Here is a 16,147-nt window from a genome sequence, read left to right as displayed (position 1 = left end):
GTGACAGATAATGTCTGCATATGAGATTAATTCTTTAATTGCTTCCCTTACAAAAATGTACAAATGGAAACATTCCATCCTCATTCATAAGGATTGATTCAATTAAAGTTTGATCCTGATGTTTAAAGGGGTCATATGATGCGATTAAAATTTTTCCTTTCTCTTTGGAGTGTTACAAGCTCTTGGTGCATAAAGAAGATCTGTAAAGTTACAAAGACTAAAGTCTCAAATCCAAAGAGATATTCTTTATAAAAGTTAAGAGTCAACCACGCCTACCTAAAACGGCTCGTTCTAACACGCCCCCACACGTCTACGTCACGATGTGGGAAGATTTGCATAACGCCGCCTAAATGTTCACGCAAAGAAAGAAGGCGTAACTTTTATTCTCGCTGTAGTATTGTTGCTGCCGCCATGTCGTGAAGGTACTGTGTGCTTCGTTGTGAAAGCCAAACTACTTTGTTTGGCCTTCTAAAAGAGGACGATATCCGCTTTGTCATGCCTGGAGATGATCTGTGCTGGTCGCTGAGGGAACACATCAACTTCGCACTGTGGATCGCCGGATCGGCTTTCACCGTGGACGAAGCGGAGTCCAGCCCGGAGTCGTCACAAGGGGTTGCCGCAAGCCCGCCGGATGCTCCTTCGTCGAATCTGCCGGCCGCGCCGCTCACTATAGCCGCTGGCCTCCGCTCACTCTAGCCCGCCGTGTGTTTCGTTGCGAAAGCGAAACTACTTTGTTTGGTCTTCCAAAAGAGGACACGACTAGAAATCAGTGGTTAAGTTGTATTTACAACACTGTTCCAGAACACTTCAACCCAAATATTCAGATGTGTGCAGCACATTTTATGGAGGATTGTTTCCTGATCCTAGAAGAGTAGACTACAATGTCGGCTGTTCTGGCTCACAGACTATAAGTACGTTTTCATTTAAAGGATTTGCCACTGATGATTCAAATGTGAGTTTTGAGCAGTGTAGAGTAGCGCTTGTTTGTCATTTCTCCGATCACAAATACAGACATGGTTTTATGTTTATGCGGCGCGATGCAACGCAACGCGTAAAAAGACAGTATAAGTCATCATAATCCGTAATTATGTCCCCACTGGATGCAACAAATGCCTTGTTTGTAATGTCTCGTCGCTCCGGGACACGGCATCACAGTATGGTAAGGGTCGTAACATTTCCGTCACACGCTTAAGGTATTCGGCCAATCACAACGCACTGGATAGCTGGCCAATCACAGCACACCTCGCAAAGGCGGAGCATGGAGGAGAAACAATAATGTACAGTATGTGGGAAATAATGTGTTTTTTAACCTTAAACCGCATAAACACATTTCATTACACCAAATACACAAAATAATGTTCTTTTTAGCAACATCATATGACCCCTTTAACATGTTTGAGGTTACAAACAACATCATGCAACTAGGCCTACACTTTAAAAAAAGGATCGATAGGAAAAAGGTAAATATTCTGCAGCTAAACCTGTCAATTAGTTAACTGTAAGTTACCATAGCAGATAGGCTACAGTGAAAATTTGTTTTACATTTAACTGAAAAATTATGTTTAATGGAACTAAAAAGTATGAATTATAATTTACCAGAAAACAAGTTAAAATGCCTCTTAAAATACTGTAAAAACCAGTAAGAAATACCCGGGGCACGTGATTTTATTATATTTACTCATGTTGGTTCTTATTTTTAAAGCCATGTACATGTTTGATGTTAAATGTTATGTTTATTGCATTATATTTTGTCTGCACATTTATTCATTTATTAGTCATGGTTTATTACTTTAACGGTCTTGCACATTTAGATGCCATTGGTGATAAAAATGAAATAATATCTGCCCTCACTTTACTAACAGATTGTCAATCCACTTGATGTCCGCAAAAACAGCTAGTGCTGTTATTATAGTAAATCCCTAATACATTTTCGTTAGTTGCGGGTGTGTTTCAAAACCTAATTGTTATATTAATTGACCCGGATGTAGCGTTCCAAACAGAACTTAGCGTTGTATCGCGCAGCTGTGTGAACTTGAACGTCCGAGTTCAGAAACTTAAACGGACCATAAACGTCTAATCCTTTTGTTGTCCTGTTTTTGTTCAGAACTAAAGTACTCTGAGGAAAACTGAAGTGTTTTCGGCAATACGCCGACGGTCGGTAGGCCTGATAGCCCGCGTTGGCCACTAGGTGTCGCTCTGGAGCAAGAAATGCCGCGGCGTCTCCCCCACCCCTAAACATCTCCTCCGAATGTGTGTATGTGTGCGTATGTGTAGCGCCGAGAAAGTAAGTCTGTGTTTCCAGCTGACTGCTCGCTCTCTCTCTCAGTGTGTGTGTATGTGTGTGTGTGTGTTGTCATTATTATTATCCAGTCTGCTCCCAGCTCAGAATGGCCAGATTCACTCAGACTGAGACAAGAAGGGAGCAGCACCCACAGCCGCCCCATCCCGCTTACTCCAGCCTGCTTTTCACTGGACCCGGGGCAGCACCGACCCAACATCCACTCCTCCTAATCCCGCACCAGCACCAGTACGCTCAGATCACATTTCCTAAACCCATGAACGGGTCAGAATCCATCTCCATTCATCCGGAGAACGGCACCATGAAAGACCAAGATGCCATAAAACTCTTTATCGGGCAAATACCGCGGAACCTTGAGGAAAAAGACCTGAAACCATTGTTCGAACAGTTTGGGAAAATCCACGAATTGACAGTATTAAAGGACCGATACACCGGCATGCACAAAGGTAAACGCGTGATTCCCTTAATAAGAGTCTGTGATTTTGCAACGGTAAACACTAGGCTACAATAAAAATACAAATAAATGTCTCGTGCACATTATCCGTTGGTGACGCACGAGTTATTGTAATATTTATTATAAATCATACTTGTCATTTTTGTCATGTCAACATTAAATACATATAGGCTACATACAGTCTGATGAAACTGTAATATCAGGCCCCTTTCGCCACTATTTTGCACTTGCATCGTTTAGAGAGAACTTATCTTCTCTGTTTGAACCTTTGCATTGTTGCTTGTATGAATATTATGTATTTCCATCATATAATATGGCTGGGAATCTTACCTTTCTATATGGCAGTTTAATTTTTGAACTGGGGCAAAGAGGCTTTGAAGAAAATTCATATTTAAAGAGACTTTCTTTTGCCTCGTCCATCTTTTACAATGGGGATTAAATACTCCCACCACCCCAGAGCATCCTAGCTTGTTCAATCTGGCATATGCAGTTCTCGCAAATGAACAGGCGTTTTGAATATGATTAAATGTATATACCAAGAGAAATGGTCGATGTTGTTCAACGGCTTACAAAAACAGAGCTGTTATATGCTCCAATCAGGTGCGCCAGGGTAACGAAACACGCACAAATAATAACAGAATAGAAAAACGCGCAGCTTTACTTATCTGATCATATTTGCGCTGAGACACGTTCGGTTTGTGCGTCATAACGAACTACGGCGCGTTCTATATTGTGGCGTGACGTTCTACTTGACACTCAAACAAGAAGACAATACTAAAATTAAACCTCTATTTTGGTATAATCTCGTTCTTGTCATTTATTCCCCTCAAGTGATATGTGTCAGAAACAGAATATTCACATTTGTCTTCGTTAGTGTCAGTTACTATTAGGCTTCATATCAGTGGTGTGTTTATAATTATGCTAATAAGGCTCTATTTGCTCAAGCATTCATCCACGATAGAGAAGCCTTGCTTCATATGGGGGTTAACTGTGTTGAACATATCAGAATAGCTATATACAGGGATTTCGTGGGCGGGAGTTGTGCGTTTTCATTTGGCTAAAAACGTCGTTGGAGAAAACGACGTGAAATGTAAATTTTGTTCTTAATTTTAGGATTCTATGACAAATGGTTAAGCTCTAGAGAGGATAGTGTCTTCAGAGGAAACTTAAGAAAGTTAGCCTACTTGCCACAAGTCGACCGTTATGAAAGCGCGCCAATTCTGACAAGAAATGGCACTAACTCTATCACTCTTTGATCAAATGGCATCAATGGTGACATGTAAGTTGTTATATTATTTGATGTATTAACTTGTGCAGCAAATAATACAAGATAGAAACACCAGGGAGGATCCAATCTGAGTTGACTGTTCCTCAATAATGATGGTCCTCTTGGACATTGATGGATGTCAAGCCTATGTGGATACACCTTATCTAGTGCATTACTGTGAGCTGAATAGTCCCATCAATTAGACGTCTAAAATATAGAGCTTTTCAGTTTGTAGTGCTAAACCCCGAAGAGAATTAGCGTTTTCAAGCCATTGGGTTCTCTTAGGAATTTCCAATGGGGTTTTAAAATCGGGATTTTCCATTTATAAGTAAAATAAGGTCTTGTGGTTAATAATACTTCAGACATTTTGTTATGCATAAATTTATGCACAATTGTAACTCAGATGCGGATTTTCCCAACATGTAATTTGGTAATAAACAAGGATGTGAGTTTTTTTCTAAATAATAAAAAAGCACTATTTTTTTTTAAAAACCCATAGGTTATTCCTGAAGACCTACAAATTGACATCATTACCGAAATAATTGATTTGTGTGAGTTTTTTGTGTTTATTATGGCTGGTTCCGTACATATTAGTTGGACGTCCTGTCAATGCCAGATTATAACATCATAGGTCCAATTTTTTTCATCCTAAACTACCTGATGATATTTGTGATGCAGCTGCCTCTAGGACAGGAACTGAATATGAGTTCTAAAGGATTGCACAGAGAATTGGTTCTTCAGGATGGAATTTCTTTTCAATTTATGTATTATTCTATGAGGGGATGTGAAGATAAGAACAAGTCAGCAAATATTTACATAAACTTTTTGTCAGCTTATTGTGCAGTCTTGCGAGTAGTCTCAATATGGACTGCATTGGTGATGTAGACCCCAAGGTTGTTTAAATGTTTGGCTAAAATGTCGGTGAGGATGCTAATGTAATTTGTTTTTTATCCGAAACGTGACAAAGGAGCACAACAGATGAATGGTTTGTGTTAATGCCAGTACTCATTAGGAAAAACCTACTGTTTGTACATACGCAATACACAAAATGTCACTGAAGATAAGTGCAAAACAAGATATTTGTGCATCTGTTTCTTCATTAAGTTCTGTTTTAAAGGGTTCACCGGACTAAAGGGATCATATGTAGGTTTCAGAGTGGGGAACATGTTTCAGCGCTAAGTCAGCTTGCTAATCCACACAGGAAAACACAGCATTAGTTTGCTAAGCGCGGTAATAAACCATGACCATAATGACGGAGGAGGATTAGCAACTGTAGTTATTGTCTGAGGTTGCGGTCGTTCGGATCACTTGGTTTGTCCCTCTGAAGTGGCTGCTTCTTTGCAATTAAAGCATGCTGTAGTCATCTTAGCCTGCAGTGTTGTTCAGTATGAACAGCTATTATGAGGTCTGCTCAACGGGCCTAACAAATGCTGTCTCTTGATTTGTATTAACAGGTGAGCTTTTCCCCTTCAGGCTTTTCACCTGTGATCCGTTGAGCTCAGCATTTTATTAAAGTTTTTTTTATTTAGTATGGAGTTGGAAATGGGGGTTTAACTCACAGATTTGCCTGGAAAGCTTGAGACACTTGCTGTGCTGTATTTGTAATCGTACGTGAGCATGGTATATAGATCTCTTGCTGCGTTTAGCATAAAAACACTATTGTTGCTTTGCTTTGAAAGCCTCTTACGCACATTTTGCACTCTGCAGGTGAAGATGTCCAAGGATAAGCTTGCACAAGCTTACAATACAAAAGGCATGGAGAATATTTGAACACTATACACAAACATACACAAGGCTCTTTAGACCTAAACCCGATGCTGTCTGATTGTCTGTGCTTAATGATGCTCCATTCACATCTGCCACTATAGAGTGTCAATCCTTAACTGCTTTCAAGGGACCTATTATGCTAATGCATTTATGAGGGATTGACAGATAAGATAGACATTTTAGAAATAATCTTATGAAGCATTAAACAATTTTAATTTATGTATTTTCCCATGCGAATGGATTTAACAGCAGGGGTCCTTGCAAAAGCTGAAAGCCAAGCTGTAGAAAGGTTCAGTGCTTATAAATCTAAGGCTAACTTTGTTGGACAGTGATTTGAAAGGAGTTTTATGCTGTTTCCACTTTCCAGTATTAAAAAGAGTTAAGCTAGGAGTGAGGTTTCAAGGCCTTGCAGAAAAATTACATCGCAAATCCCTTATTAATAGAAAGATGAAACATATTTTGTATGGTTTACCAGGAACCAATGTTGGGTTCATAGTAGCATTTTCATATCTGAAAATTCATTTGGATACGTACACTTCCTAACAGAGATTTTTTTGTATATTTTATTTTCTTGTTTTCTAGTAAAACCCCATTTAATCGCAATTGGAGTGTTGTTTTTTAGTAGCGTAAATGTCTATTAGTTTTGAGACTTTGCAAAAGTTTAAATGATATGAACACATTTACAATTCACAGTTTTTTGAACAAAAATATTGTCCACGTTTACAATTTGTTTTTGTCCAAAATGGCCCAAAGTAGTAAATTGTAGTTTCTAGCTAAAAGCTACGAGTCTTTTGATGATAATGTTTCGTCCCAACTTCCCAAGTTTAAATAGGAAACATGTCAACCAATGAATAAAAACTACAAGTTAGTGATTTTCATTAGGTTTTAAATTAGAGGAGGCCATTGGCTGAAATGTCAAACGGCTTCTTTAAAAGTCTGACAGTCCAAAGACGCAAACATCTGTAAATACTATAATACGCAACAAGGCCGATTCATAAAAAATGCAGTGCTTCAGCAGCTCTCCTGGCAGGAACTGTAGCTCTGAATGTCAGGATGAGATGTTCCCTCCTCTATCAGCAAGCTTTGCTTTGAGCTACTTGTCTTTTCATGTGAACTGGCCACTTATCTCCCCTTTACCTGCTTTTAGATGGACTTTTCCTCCATGTGGAGAAGGTTATTTTTCTTTTTAGGTGGTAAATGTTTTTTTTTAAAAGGCCATTACCATTCATCAGATGGCGGCATTTACAGTAGAGTATTCTAGACAACCCTCTGTGGAAAGAGGTTCAGTGACCTTCCGTAACATGTCCGTTTTGTGGACCGAGCATAGAACACAAAGCAAAATGATTGATGCGCTATTCTAAGATGTTGTGAATCTCTCCCTTATGACCATTTTTATGGCGGATAATAAGCTGGTCTTCAAATGTGTCATAATGTCTGTCGTGTTTGCTAATAGAAAAGTCCACCTGATTCCCTCTGTTTTGTGCTGCTTAACAAGATTGCTCTGTAATTCAAAAACATTACTCACTGCTGTAGGATTCGATGAAATTAATTTATTAAACATAGTATTTTTTAATTAAACTTAATTGATCAACATAATATAATTAATTTTACTGTTAAGTTAAAACTTTTTTTTGGTTGTGAAAATATAAATGTAATATTATCATTATGTAAATTTCATTTACATGATTTTCAAGTTTCATCATCAAATATAGCTTAATATGCAGAGTAAACCAAGTAATCCAAGTAAACCATTTGTTGCCTAATTTTTCCAAAAAATAAATCAATTTTGTGACACTCGCACAGGGGTGTGTTTTCCATACAATAATGCAATTTGTTGCTTAACTAACATATGTAACATGATGCATCGATTAACTAGAAATTAACTATCTAGTTTCCCAAAACCATAGTAACTTTGTCACATATGCGTCATTTGAACCACATTGTTTTCAACAATATGGATTCATCATTAATGGCATCATGCAGGTGGTGGGGTAATAACTTCTGCTAATTATTCAGTTCGAGATCAGATTAATGTCAGATTATTGTAAATAACGAACAGTGCATCTGAGAACTCCTTCGATATTTGTGTTCTCTGGCGTTTTGCTCTATTTATCAATCTATGCTTCAAAGCACAGTTGAGAGCTGTAGTTCTAACCACACAACTTTGCGATGCTGTTTGCGAAATTTTCGTTGGAACTTTGGGTTTAGGAAAACACTCTGAAATCTTGCTAACGACAGAAACTGCAACCATACCAACAGTGCTCTTGGGAAACACACCCCAGTCTGACATAAGCTGTGTTTCCATGTTTTGCGAATTTAACTTGTGCCCAAAATTGGAATATCGCATAAAATATTTGCGAATAAAGCACCGTTTCCAATCAACTAGTCAAAAAGAACAAAATCGTCACTTCCTGATAAACTGGCTCTAAATATCACTAAGAAAACTAGGAGAAGCTACTGAATATAATAATTTTCATGTATAGTAAATTACTTGCGCCTCAGAGCGAGCAGACGAAACACAATAAATACGGTCAATGCTTTCGGAAGTGTTGTTTGAGAGCGCAGTCGTGTAAGACAGTTCTGGTAGGGAATTATACGTTATAAAACAGAAATACGTTGACGATATTGCTCATGCATTTCAGAAGGACCATAACAACATTTGAGATGCTGTGCAATGAGGTCTGCTGGTTAGTCAAGTTATCCTGTCCATGCAAAGTCACATGACTTTTTTTAATGCCCATGGAGAAATTTAAATGTGTTTCCATCTCTCATTATTTACATTATCTATTTTTCGCACAAGTCAAAAACCACCTCAAGTGATCGTAAAAACTTTTTTGTGAATTAAGAGATTTTTTCAAATTTATTTGGCGTTTCCATCACTCGCTTCTGATGCAATACATCAAAATGCACATAAAAACAGTGTGAAGGATACATAGCTGTAGTAACATTAGCACAACCAATGGTGTAAGTTGAAGTCTCTTTGGCTGACCAATGGCAAATGGGGGAAGTGGTTACAAAACTGTTTGAAAACAGTCATTACCTGCTGAAAAAAATCCAGTCTTATCTGCTTAGCTTGTCTCCCAGACTAGTTTTAGTGCAAATTTTAGAGGGATTTTGCCAATTTATCAGCTGGTTAGATTGAAAAACCAGTTGTACATTGGCAATGCAGAAAAACCAGCCTGCGCCAGCTGGTTTAAGATGTTTTATTCAGTGAGTTATTTTTTGGTGATGCTATTGGTGAAACAATTACTCACTTCATCTTGTAAGATGCTAGATTTTCTTGGACCATTTCAAAATGGAGGTCAATTCTGAGGGATAAAGCTTATTAGTTACTCTTTTCTGTTTACTGTTTTACGCAGTAAACTTTTACAAGGTCAGTCCAGCAGTGCCATTTTTTATGGAGGGAAAGGAAGAATGACGACAGAGAATGAAATGTATGATACACTGACATGACTGTTCTTTCCGACATTTCCTGCAGTCGAACTGTTATTCGGGTTTTTCGAGCTTCCTGAACTAAAGATTTATTGTCGAGTGGAAAATAAATCAACACTCAGCACGGTTGACTAATGAACAGCGATAGAAGGATTCTGCTGCCGTTGATGAGAACGGCTTGGAAATATGTAAATGCCTCGTTGGAATTTGAGCAGAAAAGGCTTTTTCCACTTCCTTTGATCCTAGGAAGGAGGGCATGGCCATTATGTCAGTCAGAGAGCTGTGACAAATGCCATGCACACACACACAAATGCACGCACGCACGCACACACACACACACACACACACACACACACACACACACACACACAGAGAGAGAGGGGGTCACATGCGCACACACACACACACACACACACGCACACACATATACACACACACACACACATACACACGCGCACGCACACACACACACACACACACACACACACACACACACACACACACACACAGAGAGAGCTGGAGTGGACAGGGAAAAATGACAGTAAGGCAGAAGGCTAAGCACAATAGATGAACAGACTGAAAGAGATGGAGTGATTGTCAGAACCACTGAAAACAAATGGTGCCTTTAATCCGGAGGCACTGGCGGAGTGACGGGCCCTTCTGACAGGATGGGAGAGCCAGATCCACCCCGGCAGACAGGAGAGGGTGGAAACAAAAGGATTTAATATGAAAGAGGAGGTGTGGCGGGGCAGACGTGGGACACCGTCAGGATGTTGAGAGTGTGACAAGATAAGACTGTGCATAAGCATCAGGTTTGCATTAGTATTTTTAGGTAAGGGAAGTTCTAGCATGCTAGATCAGTGGTTCTGAACTGGTTTTGCTGAACAACAACCTAACAAAGTACCAAAATTGGTATCGTAATAGTCATTTTAATATTGATGAAAAACCCCAACACAATTATTAATATGATTTAGATTGAAAATAAAATTTTTTGTTTTTAGTTTTAGATAGTTGAGTTTGCTTTCTTCATTGGCTTTAAATGGTTTTCAGCTCACAAAACATATTATGTTTGACACAAAACATAGATCATTGATGGATCATAGAGTTTGATTAGATGCATTGTTGATGTCGTCAACAATAAATATGGAAACCCTTTTCTCCACACTTTTACATGTTGATAATGAGTCCAGCTGGGTGGTATTTTCTTTTATTTTGCATAATTTTGTTCCTGTTTTACTAGGGTGTTGCACAACCTGTCCAATGTCAGTTTGACTAGCTTTTACAAATGGCACAATTTTGCAAAGGATACAATAAAGTTTGACTAGATACATGAATATTTGAAGCTTTGTCATCAGCTACAAAAATATATGGAAAACATCTTCACACTTTTAAAAGTTGATAACGAATCCAGTTGGGTTGTGTTTTCTTTTATTTTGAGTAATTTAGTTTTTTTTGTAGGGAGTTACGCAACCAGTTCAATGCCAGTTTGACTAGCTTTTACCAATGGCGGATAATTTTTTCCGCAAAATACCGTAAAATTTGATTAGATGCTTGATGATTTGATACCTTGATGTTATCAACAAAAAATAGAGAAAGAATTTCGCCAACACTTTAAAAAGTTCCTAATTAGCCTATTTAGGTTGTACTGTTTGTTTTCTAGAGTGTTGCACAAACTGTCCATGTCAGTTTGACTATTTTTTTTTAAATGTCATAAAGTTTGATTATAGATACATGATAATTTAATGCTTTGACATCAACAAGCAAGTTTTCTCTACACTTGCAAAAGTTGGTAATGAGTCTTGTTAGCTGTATACAATCATAAGGATAGTTTGCAACCCACTGGTTGAAAAACACGCAATAGAGGATTGGTAAAAATTTGTAAGCGTTTAAGTTTTATGATGTCCATATAGTATATTAAGATGTTGAAGATGTCAGTATAGTAACTTTTTCTTAACTATCTTCTTTCTGGGAAATCACATGTACTTGGAAGTGGAAATACACAGTAGAAGAATTTCTCCAGAATCTTTCCCAGATTGCTTTATCGCAGTATTCCTTTTACAGTCCAGAACGTTATTGAATTTGGTTGTTGTTTTTATTTTAGTATTGAAAAGTGATGCTACGACACGAGAATGGCTGAAAGGTGATCTGGGAGAGGATGTTATCAGTGAGTTTGTGGGACCCGTCGGGGATGTGCGGAGAGGCCTGCTGCTCAGCAGGGCTATTAATAGAAATCTGTGGTATTTCCGAAAATAGGTTAAGCTGCCACTGCTGGCATCACTGCTCACATGCCAGCCATCCTCTGAAGACAGAAAGAGAGAGAGAGGAGGAGAAACAGATGTAGCCTACTGAGGAAGTGTCTTTGTTCCGTCGCACCCTTCTTGCACTCGGTGCGCCATCAGAGCGTTTCTGGCTGAGGACTTCCCAGCATGCCGCAAGACACAGTGTCACCCCACCATATTTCAAATTCACAACACAATAGCGGCTCTAGACCTATTTGAGTCTTGCCATGACAAACAAGTCTTGCATATGTATTAGGAAGCTACTCTTCAGTGTGCTTTTTCATATCCACAGTTGCAATAGTCCAAAATTGTACACTATTTATACAGTTGCGAATTTAGTTTTGGTCAATTTGTTTATATGACATCAAACAGAACTGTGATCAATGTTTAATGTGTAAGGCATAATTTCCTTCAAGCTTTGATTTGACTTTCATTCATTAGTTCTGAATAACACAAACATAACATTTCCGAAATATAATTTTTTGCTGCTCTAGCTCCATGTTAGGTGACGTGTGTATAGTTTTTCTCTGGTGAGAAAGTCGAAAAATGCTAATGCGCAGTATGTCAATACATCATTCAATCAGCACAGCCTTATTATTTTTTTTTTGAGTAACTGCACAATAGTTTTAAGTTAAATCCTTTGTTCTCAGAGCTAAACTTAAACGTGTCAGGAAAGAGTGGGAGGCGTGAATGACGGAACTGCTCGTGAAGTTGCAAAGTGCTCAGGCGAGAACGTGGAGAATGGGGGCACGGAAGCAGATTTAGCGCCAAGACCTTCGCACTTAACAGGCACCTCACAGTTCAGGGTTTGCACACAATTATAAAGGGTGGCAGGAACAGTGGTGCGACGGCTCGGCTTTTCCTATAAAAAAAAAAAACAGCAAATGGGTCTGTCAGGAGCGGAGGGAGGGAGCGGCACCTTCAATACAGCTTGCTTAATTACTGCTATGCCTCTCTACCTCCTTATGAAGCTCTACGCCATTCCTCAGACCCGCAGGCCTCATGGGCCTCTGTCTGTGTGATTGCTTATTAGCACGGGGGTTAGATGTCATTTCTGTCCTGGAAGAGAGAGGCACGTTTTTGCTGGCGGTAGCTACATTTGACTTTTGTGATTCAGGAGAAACTGTTTCCCAAGACATCTGAAAGTGTGAGACCACTCGTGAAAATGCTCCTCAGTTTGATTTATTAAAAAAAAAAAAAATCTTTATTATAAATAAATGTAAATTTAATTTAAAGTCTTTTTTTGCAGTTTTAAAAATATCAGCATAACATAATAAGAAATGTAATTAAAATCAATTGAATAATGCACTATAAATAGTGCAGAATATTTCATCTTCATTGTATCATAATGATTTTTTTAATGTCCAAAATGTGAAAATTGTATTTATTTCTGGGATTAAATGTGGGGGGGGGTTCAGAAGAGTGAGGCACAGTTTTGTTGGCTACATTTGATTTTTGTGTGTGTGTGTGTGATTGAGAAGAAATTACTTAAAAACACATCCGAAATCTGAAACCACTAGTCGAAATAATTTTTTATTATTAAATATGACATTTTAATTATAATTAATAATTAATATAATTAATAATTTAGATAACATTTTTAGTATAATACACAATATTTCATCTTCATTGTAAATAACGTTTGTTTGTTTTTTTAGTCAAAATGTGACTTTCTATTCTCGTAGCTTTGTAAAATTAAGGTTTAACTACTGATGTCACGCCTGATTTCATCTAAAATATCTTCATTTGTGATCCGAAGATGAACAAAGGTCTTTGGAACGACATGAGGGTGAGTAAATAATGACACAATGTTAATTTTTGGGTGAACTATCCCTATAAGAGAGGGCCTTGCCATAGTCTACTGGCAGTTTTAGTGGCATTTTTATTTATCCATGACAGGCCTAAACCAGCCAAGGTACCAGGACAAAAACACACTCAGCAAAACATCATTAAATTATCGTTATCAAAAAAATCCCCAAATTTCGAAAGATAATTTTTTGTCAATATCGCACACCCCAGTGTTTGGGAACTTGTTAGAAACAAACAGCTTTTAGCAATTCCGCTTTTTGACATTAGTTAAAGATATATTTTGTTTTTATAGAGTAAATACACAGTGTTAATTCCGGTGCAATTGAACATGGGTGAAGAAAAGAAAGTGATAAGGCAGAGAAAGCGAAACGACTGACTGCTTTGTAGTTACTTTCACATCTACAAAACTGTGATCCTCACATTGCAGTTTGATTGTTGCCTGCGAGTCTGTTAGATCGGGCAAATCCGAGATTTACTTTACTTTAAATACATCTACCAGTTTGCACTGTTAATGTCACAAAAAACTAATGGGCTCAGGGATCTTCTTCTTGCAAAGTCTCCTGCTCTGTGATACCTGTGGCAGAAGGGTTATATAAATGGGTGTGTATATGTGCATGGTATTATGAATTCACATTTTTGTCTGGAGACCCAAGAGGCTCAAAGTTTCTCTTTCTGTTTATCAGTGGTGTATAAAGTACCTGAAAGCCATACTCAAGTAAAAGTACAGCTATCTTACGACAAAATGACTTTGATAGAAGTTGAAGTCACCGTTTAGAATATTACTTGAGTAAAAGCATTAAAGTATGTGATATTTATTGTACTTAAAGGGTTAGTTCACCCAAAAACGAAAATTAGCAATTAATCACCCTCAAGTCATCCTAGGTGTATATGACTTTCTTTTTTCAGACGAATCCAGTCAGAGTTATATAAAAAATTGTCTTTGATCTTTCAAGCTGTTTAATGCCACTCAGCAGGTGTTGCATGCATCAGTCCAAAACAAGTTAAATAAAAAGCGCCAATCCATAAAAAAAGTGTCTCACATGGCTCCTGGGCGTGAACAAACGCCTCCTGTAGCGAATCGATGCGTTTTTGTAAGAAAAATATCCATATTCAAAACGTAATAATAACTTTAATGTAGCTTGCGCCAACAGTTGTACACGGAAGCAGCTCCGGGCTGATGACGTATGAGTTCAGCGTTGCACATGCATAGGATGACTTGAGGGTGAGTAATATATGGGCTAATTTTCATTTTTGGGGGAACTAAGCCTTTAAGTACGAAAAGTATTTTTAAAAAATCTTAAAGGTACTTAAGTACTGAAAGTAAAAGTACAAGTAAATGCAAAATGGAAAAGAAGCAAATAAATATATATAAAAACTTTTCATACACAGCTTGAGTAGCAGTTTTAACTCTTTCTTCCATTTTGTATTTTTGGGTAAGAATAAGAAGCACTTTATCTGGTTCTTAGTGTATTTCATTCCAGCATAAGAAATCATTTCTGGAATCTGCATCTGAAATAGGATTTAGATGTGTCTACAATTTAGAATGCCTGGAATTTTGAGTTTTATTAGACTAATAAATCAACGTGCGTGCAGTCTGTGTGTGATTTGGTGATATTGATCAATTGACTTGATAATGTCAGATCGCACATCATTAAAACAACACTTACCATATTATCGCAAATCTACTGTATATCGCACACCCAAGACTCGACTTGAGTGGAAAATGAAATCATCTGCGGTTGTTTGCTCACTTGTTTGCATGAGCAAAGGTGTTTTTAGGAGTCTAACTTGCAGACGGCAGACCACTGATTCATCAGACCTGTTTTCCTGCAGTCAGTGTTCTTCTGACTTCTGACTATTTTGTAGTAAGTAACGAATATGCTTCGGGGAAATGTAGTGGAGTAAAAGTAAAAGTTGGCTGAAATATAAAAACTCAAGTAAAGTACAGATACTCCCAAAAAATACTTAAGTACTGTAACAAAGTATTCTTACTTCGTTACGTTACACCACTGCTTTTTATATATTTATGTATTTATTTTTTTATTTTTTTCAGAAACCTTCACTTTCACTGTTCCTCAGTAGTGGAACTAAACCTTCTTCCAAATAGCAGAAACCATCACAATCTTCTGAAAACAGAAAACATACTGAACTTATAGAAGCAAATGAATAAATAAAGCTAAGAAGTAACTTTCAGGAAACTCTGAGGAGCTGAAAGCAACATTTGGCTTCACAGATACAAATATGCCACCAGCAACATTGCTTCTGCTTGTTTATTTATGTTTATTTTTACCTTTTTGGACACTTTTTTCCTGAAACCTTCACTTTCACTGTTCAACAGGAACTGACCAACCTTCTGTCAAATAGCAGAATCCATTACAATCTTCTGAAAACACGAGTCGTACAAAAAAGTTTTAAATCAAAGATATTTTGGTCGTAATTAATTAGCTATTTTTGGATTATAGATCTCGTAGTTGAGACTAGTTTGAGATTAGTTGCATAAGATTTGTTGCACAACAGCTTGAGAGAAACCAAGAACCTGTGGAATTTGTGACTAACTTCAGTCTTGTGGTGGATGCTTCTTTACTGTAGTTTTCAGCACTTAATAGCTATATTTTCATTATCCTGTTTTATGCGCATTTTGAAGTATTGCATCAAAAATGAATGATGGAAACACCAAATTTCAGGAAAAAAAATTTGTTAAAAAGTTTTTACGAGTTTTTTGACTTGCGCGAAAAAGAGTTAATGTAAATAATGCGGGATGGAAATGCATTTTGCGAATAAGTTCATCCATGTGCATCAAAAAAAGGCATGTGACTTCAGTGGTGGCTCGTGGGGGGAGG

The 16,147-nt window shown here is 37.7% G+C and overlaps 1 protein-coding gene across 1 annotated transcript in view; it reads left to right on the top strand.

Moving 5' to 3' along the window:
• Positions 1-2,352: 2,352 nt before the first annotated feature.
• Positions 2,353-16,147, top strand: part of LOC107596896 (CUGBP Elav-like family member 5) — a 145,536-nt gene continuing 131,741 nt past the window's right edge. Inside the window, exon 1 of the mRNA XM_016287753.1 lies at positions 2,353-2,745. Within this exon, the coding sequence (XP_016143239.1) occupies positions 2,388-2,745 (358 nt within the window). The 5' untranslated portion in view covers positions 2,353-2,387. The remainder of the gene's footprint in view (positions 2,746-16,147) is intronic.

This window comes from Sinocyclocheilus grahami, unplaced genomic scaffold (genome assembly GCF_001515645.1).
Source record: "Sinocyclocheilus grahami isolate Dianchi unplaced genomic scaffold, SAMN03320097.WGS_v1.1 scaffold224.1, whole genome shotgun sequence".
Taxonomy (NCBI): domain Eukaryota; kingdom Metazoa; phylum Chordata; class Actinopteri; order Cypriniformes; family Cyprinidae; genus Sinocyclocheilus; species Sinocyclocheilus grahami.
Note: the sequence above shows the minus strand (reverse complement) of the source record. Positions and strands in the feature narration are given on the sequence as shown.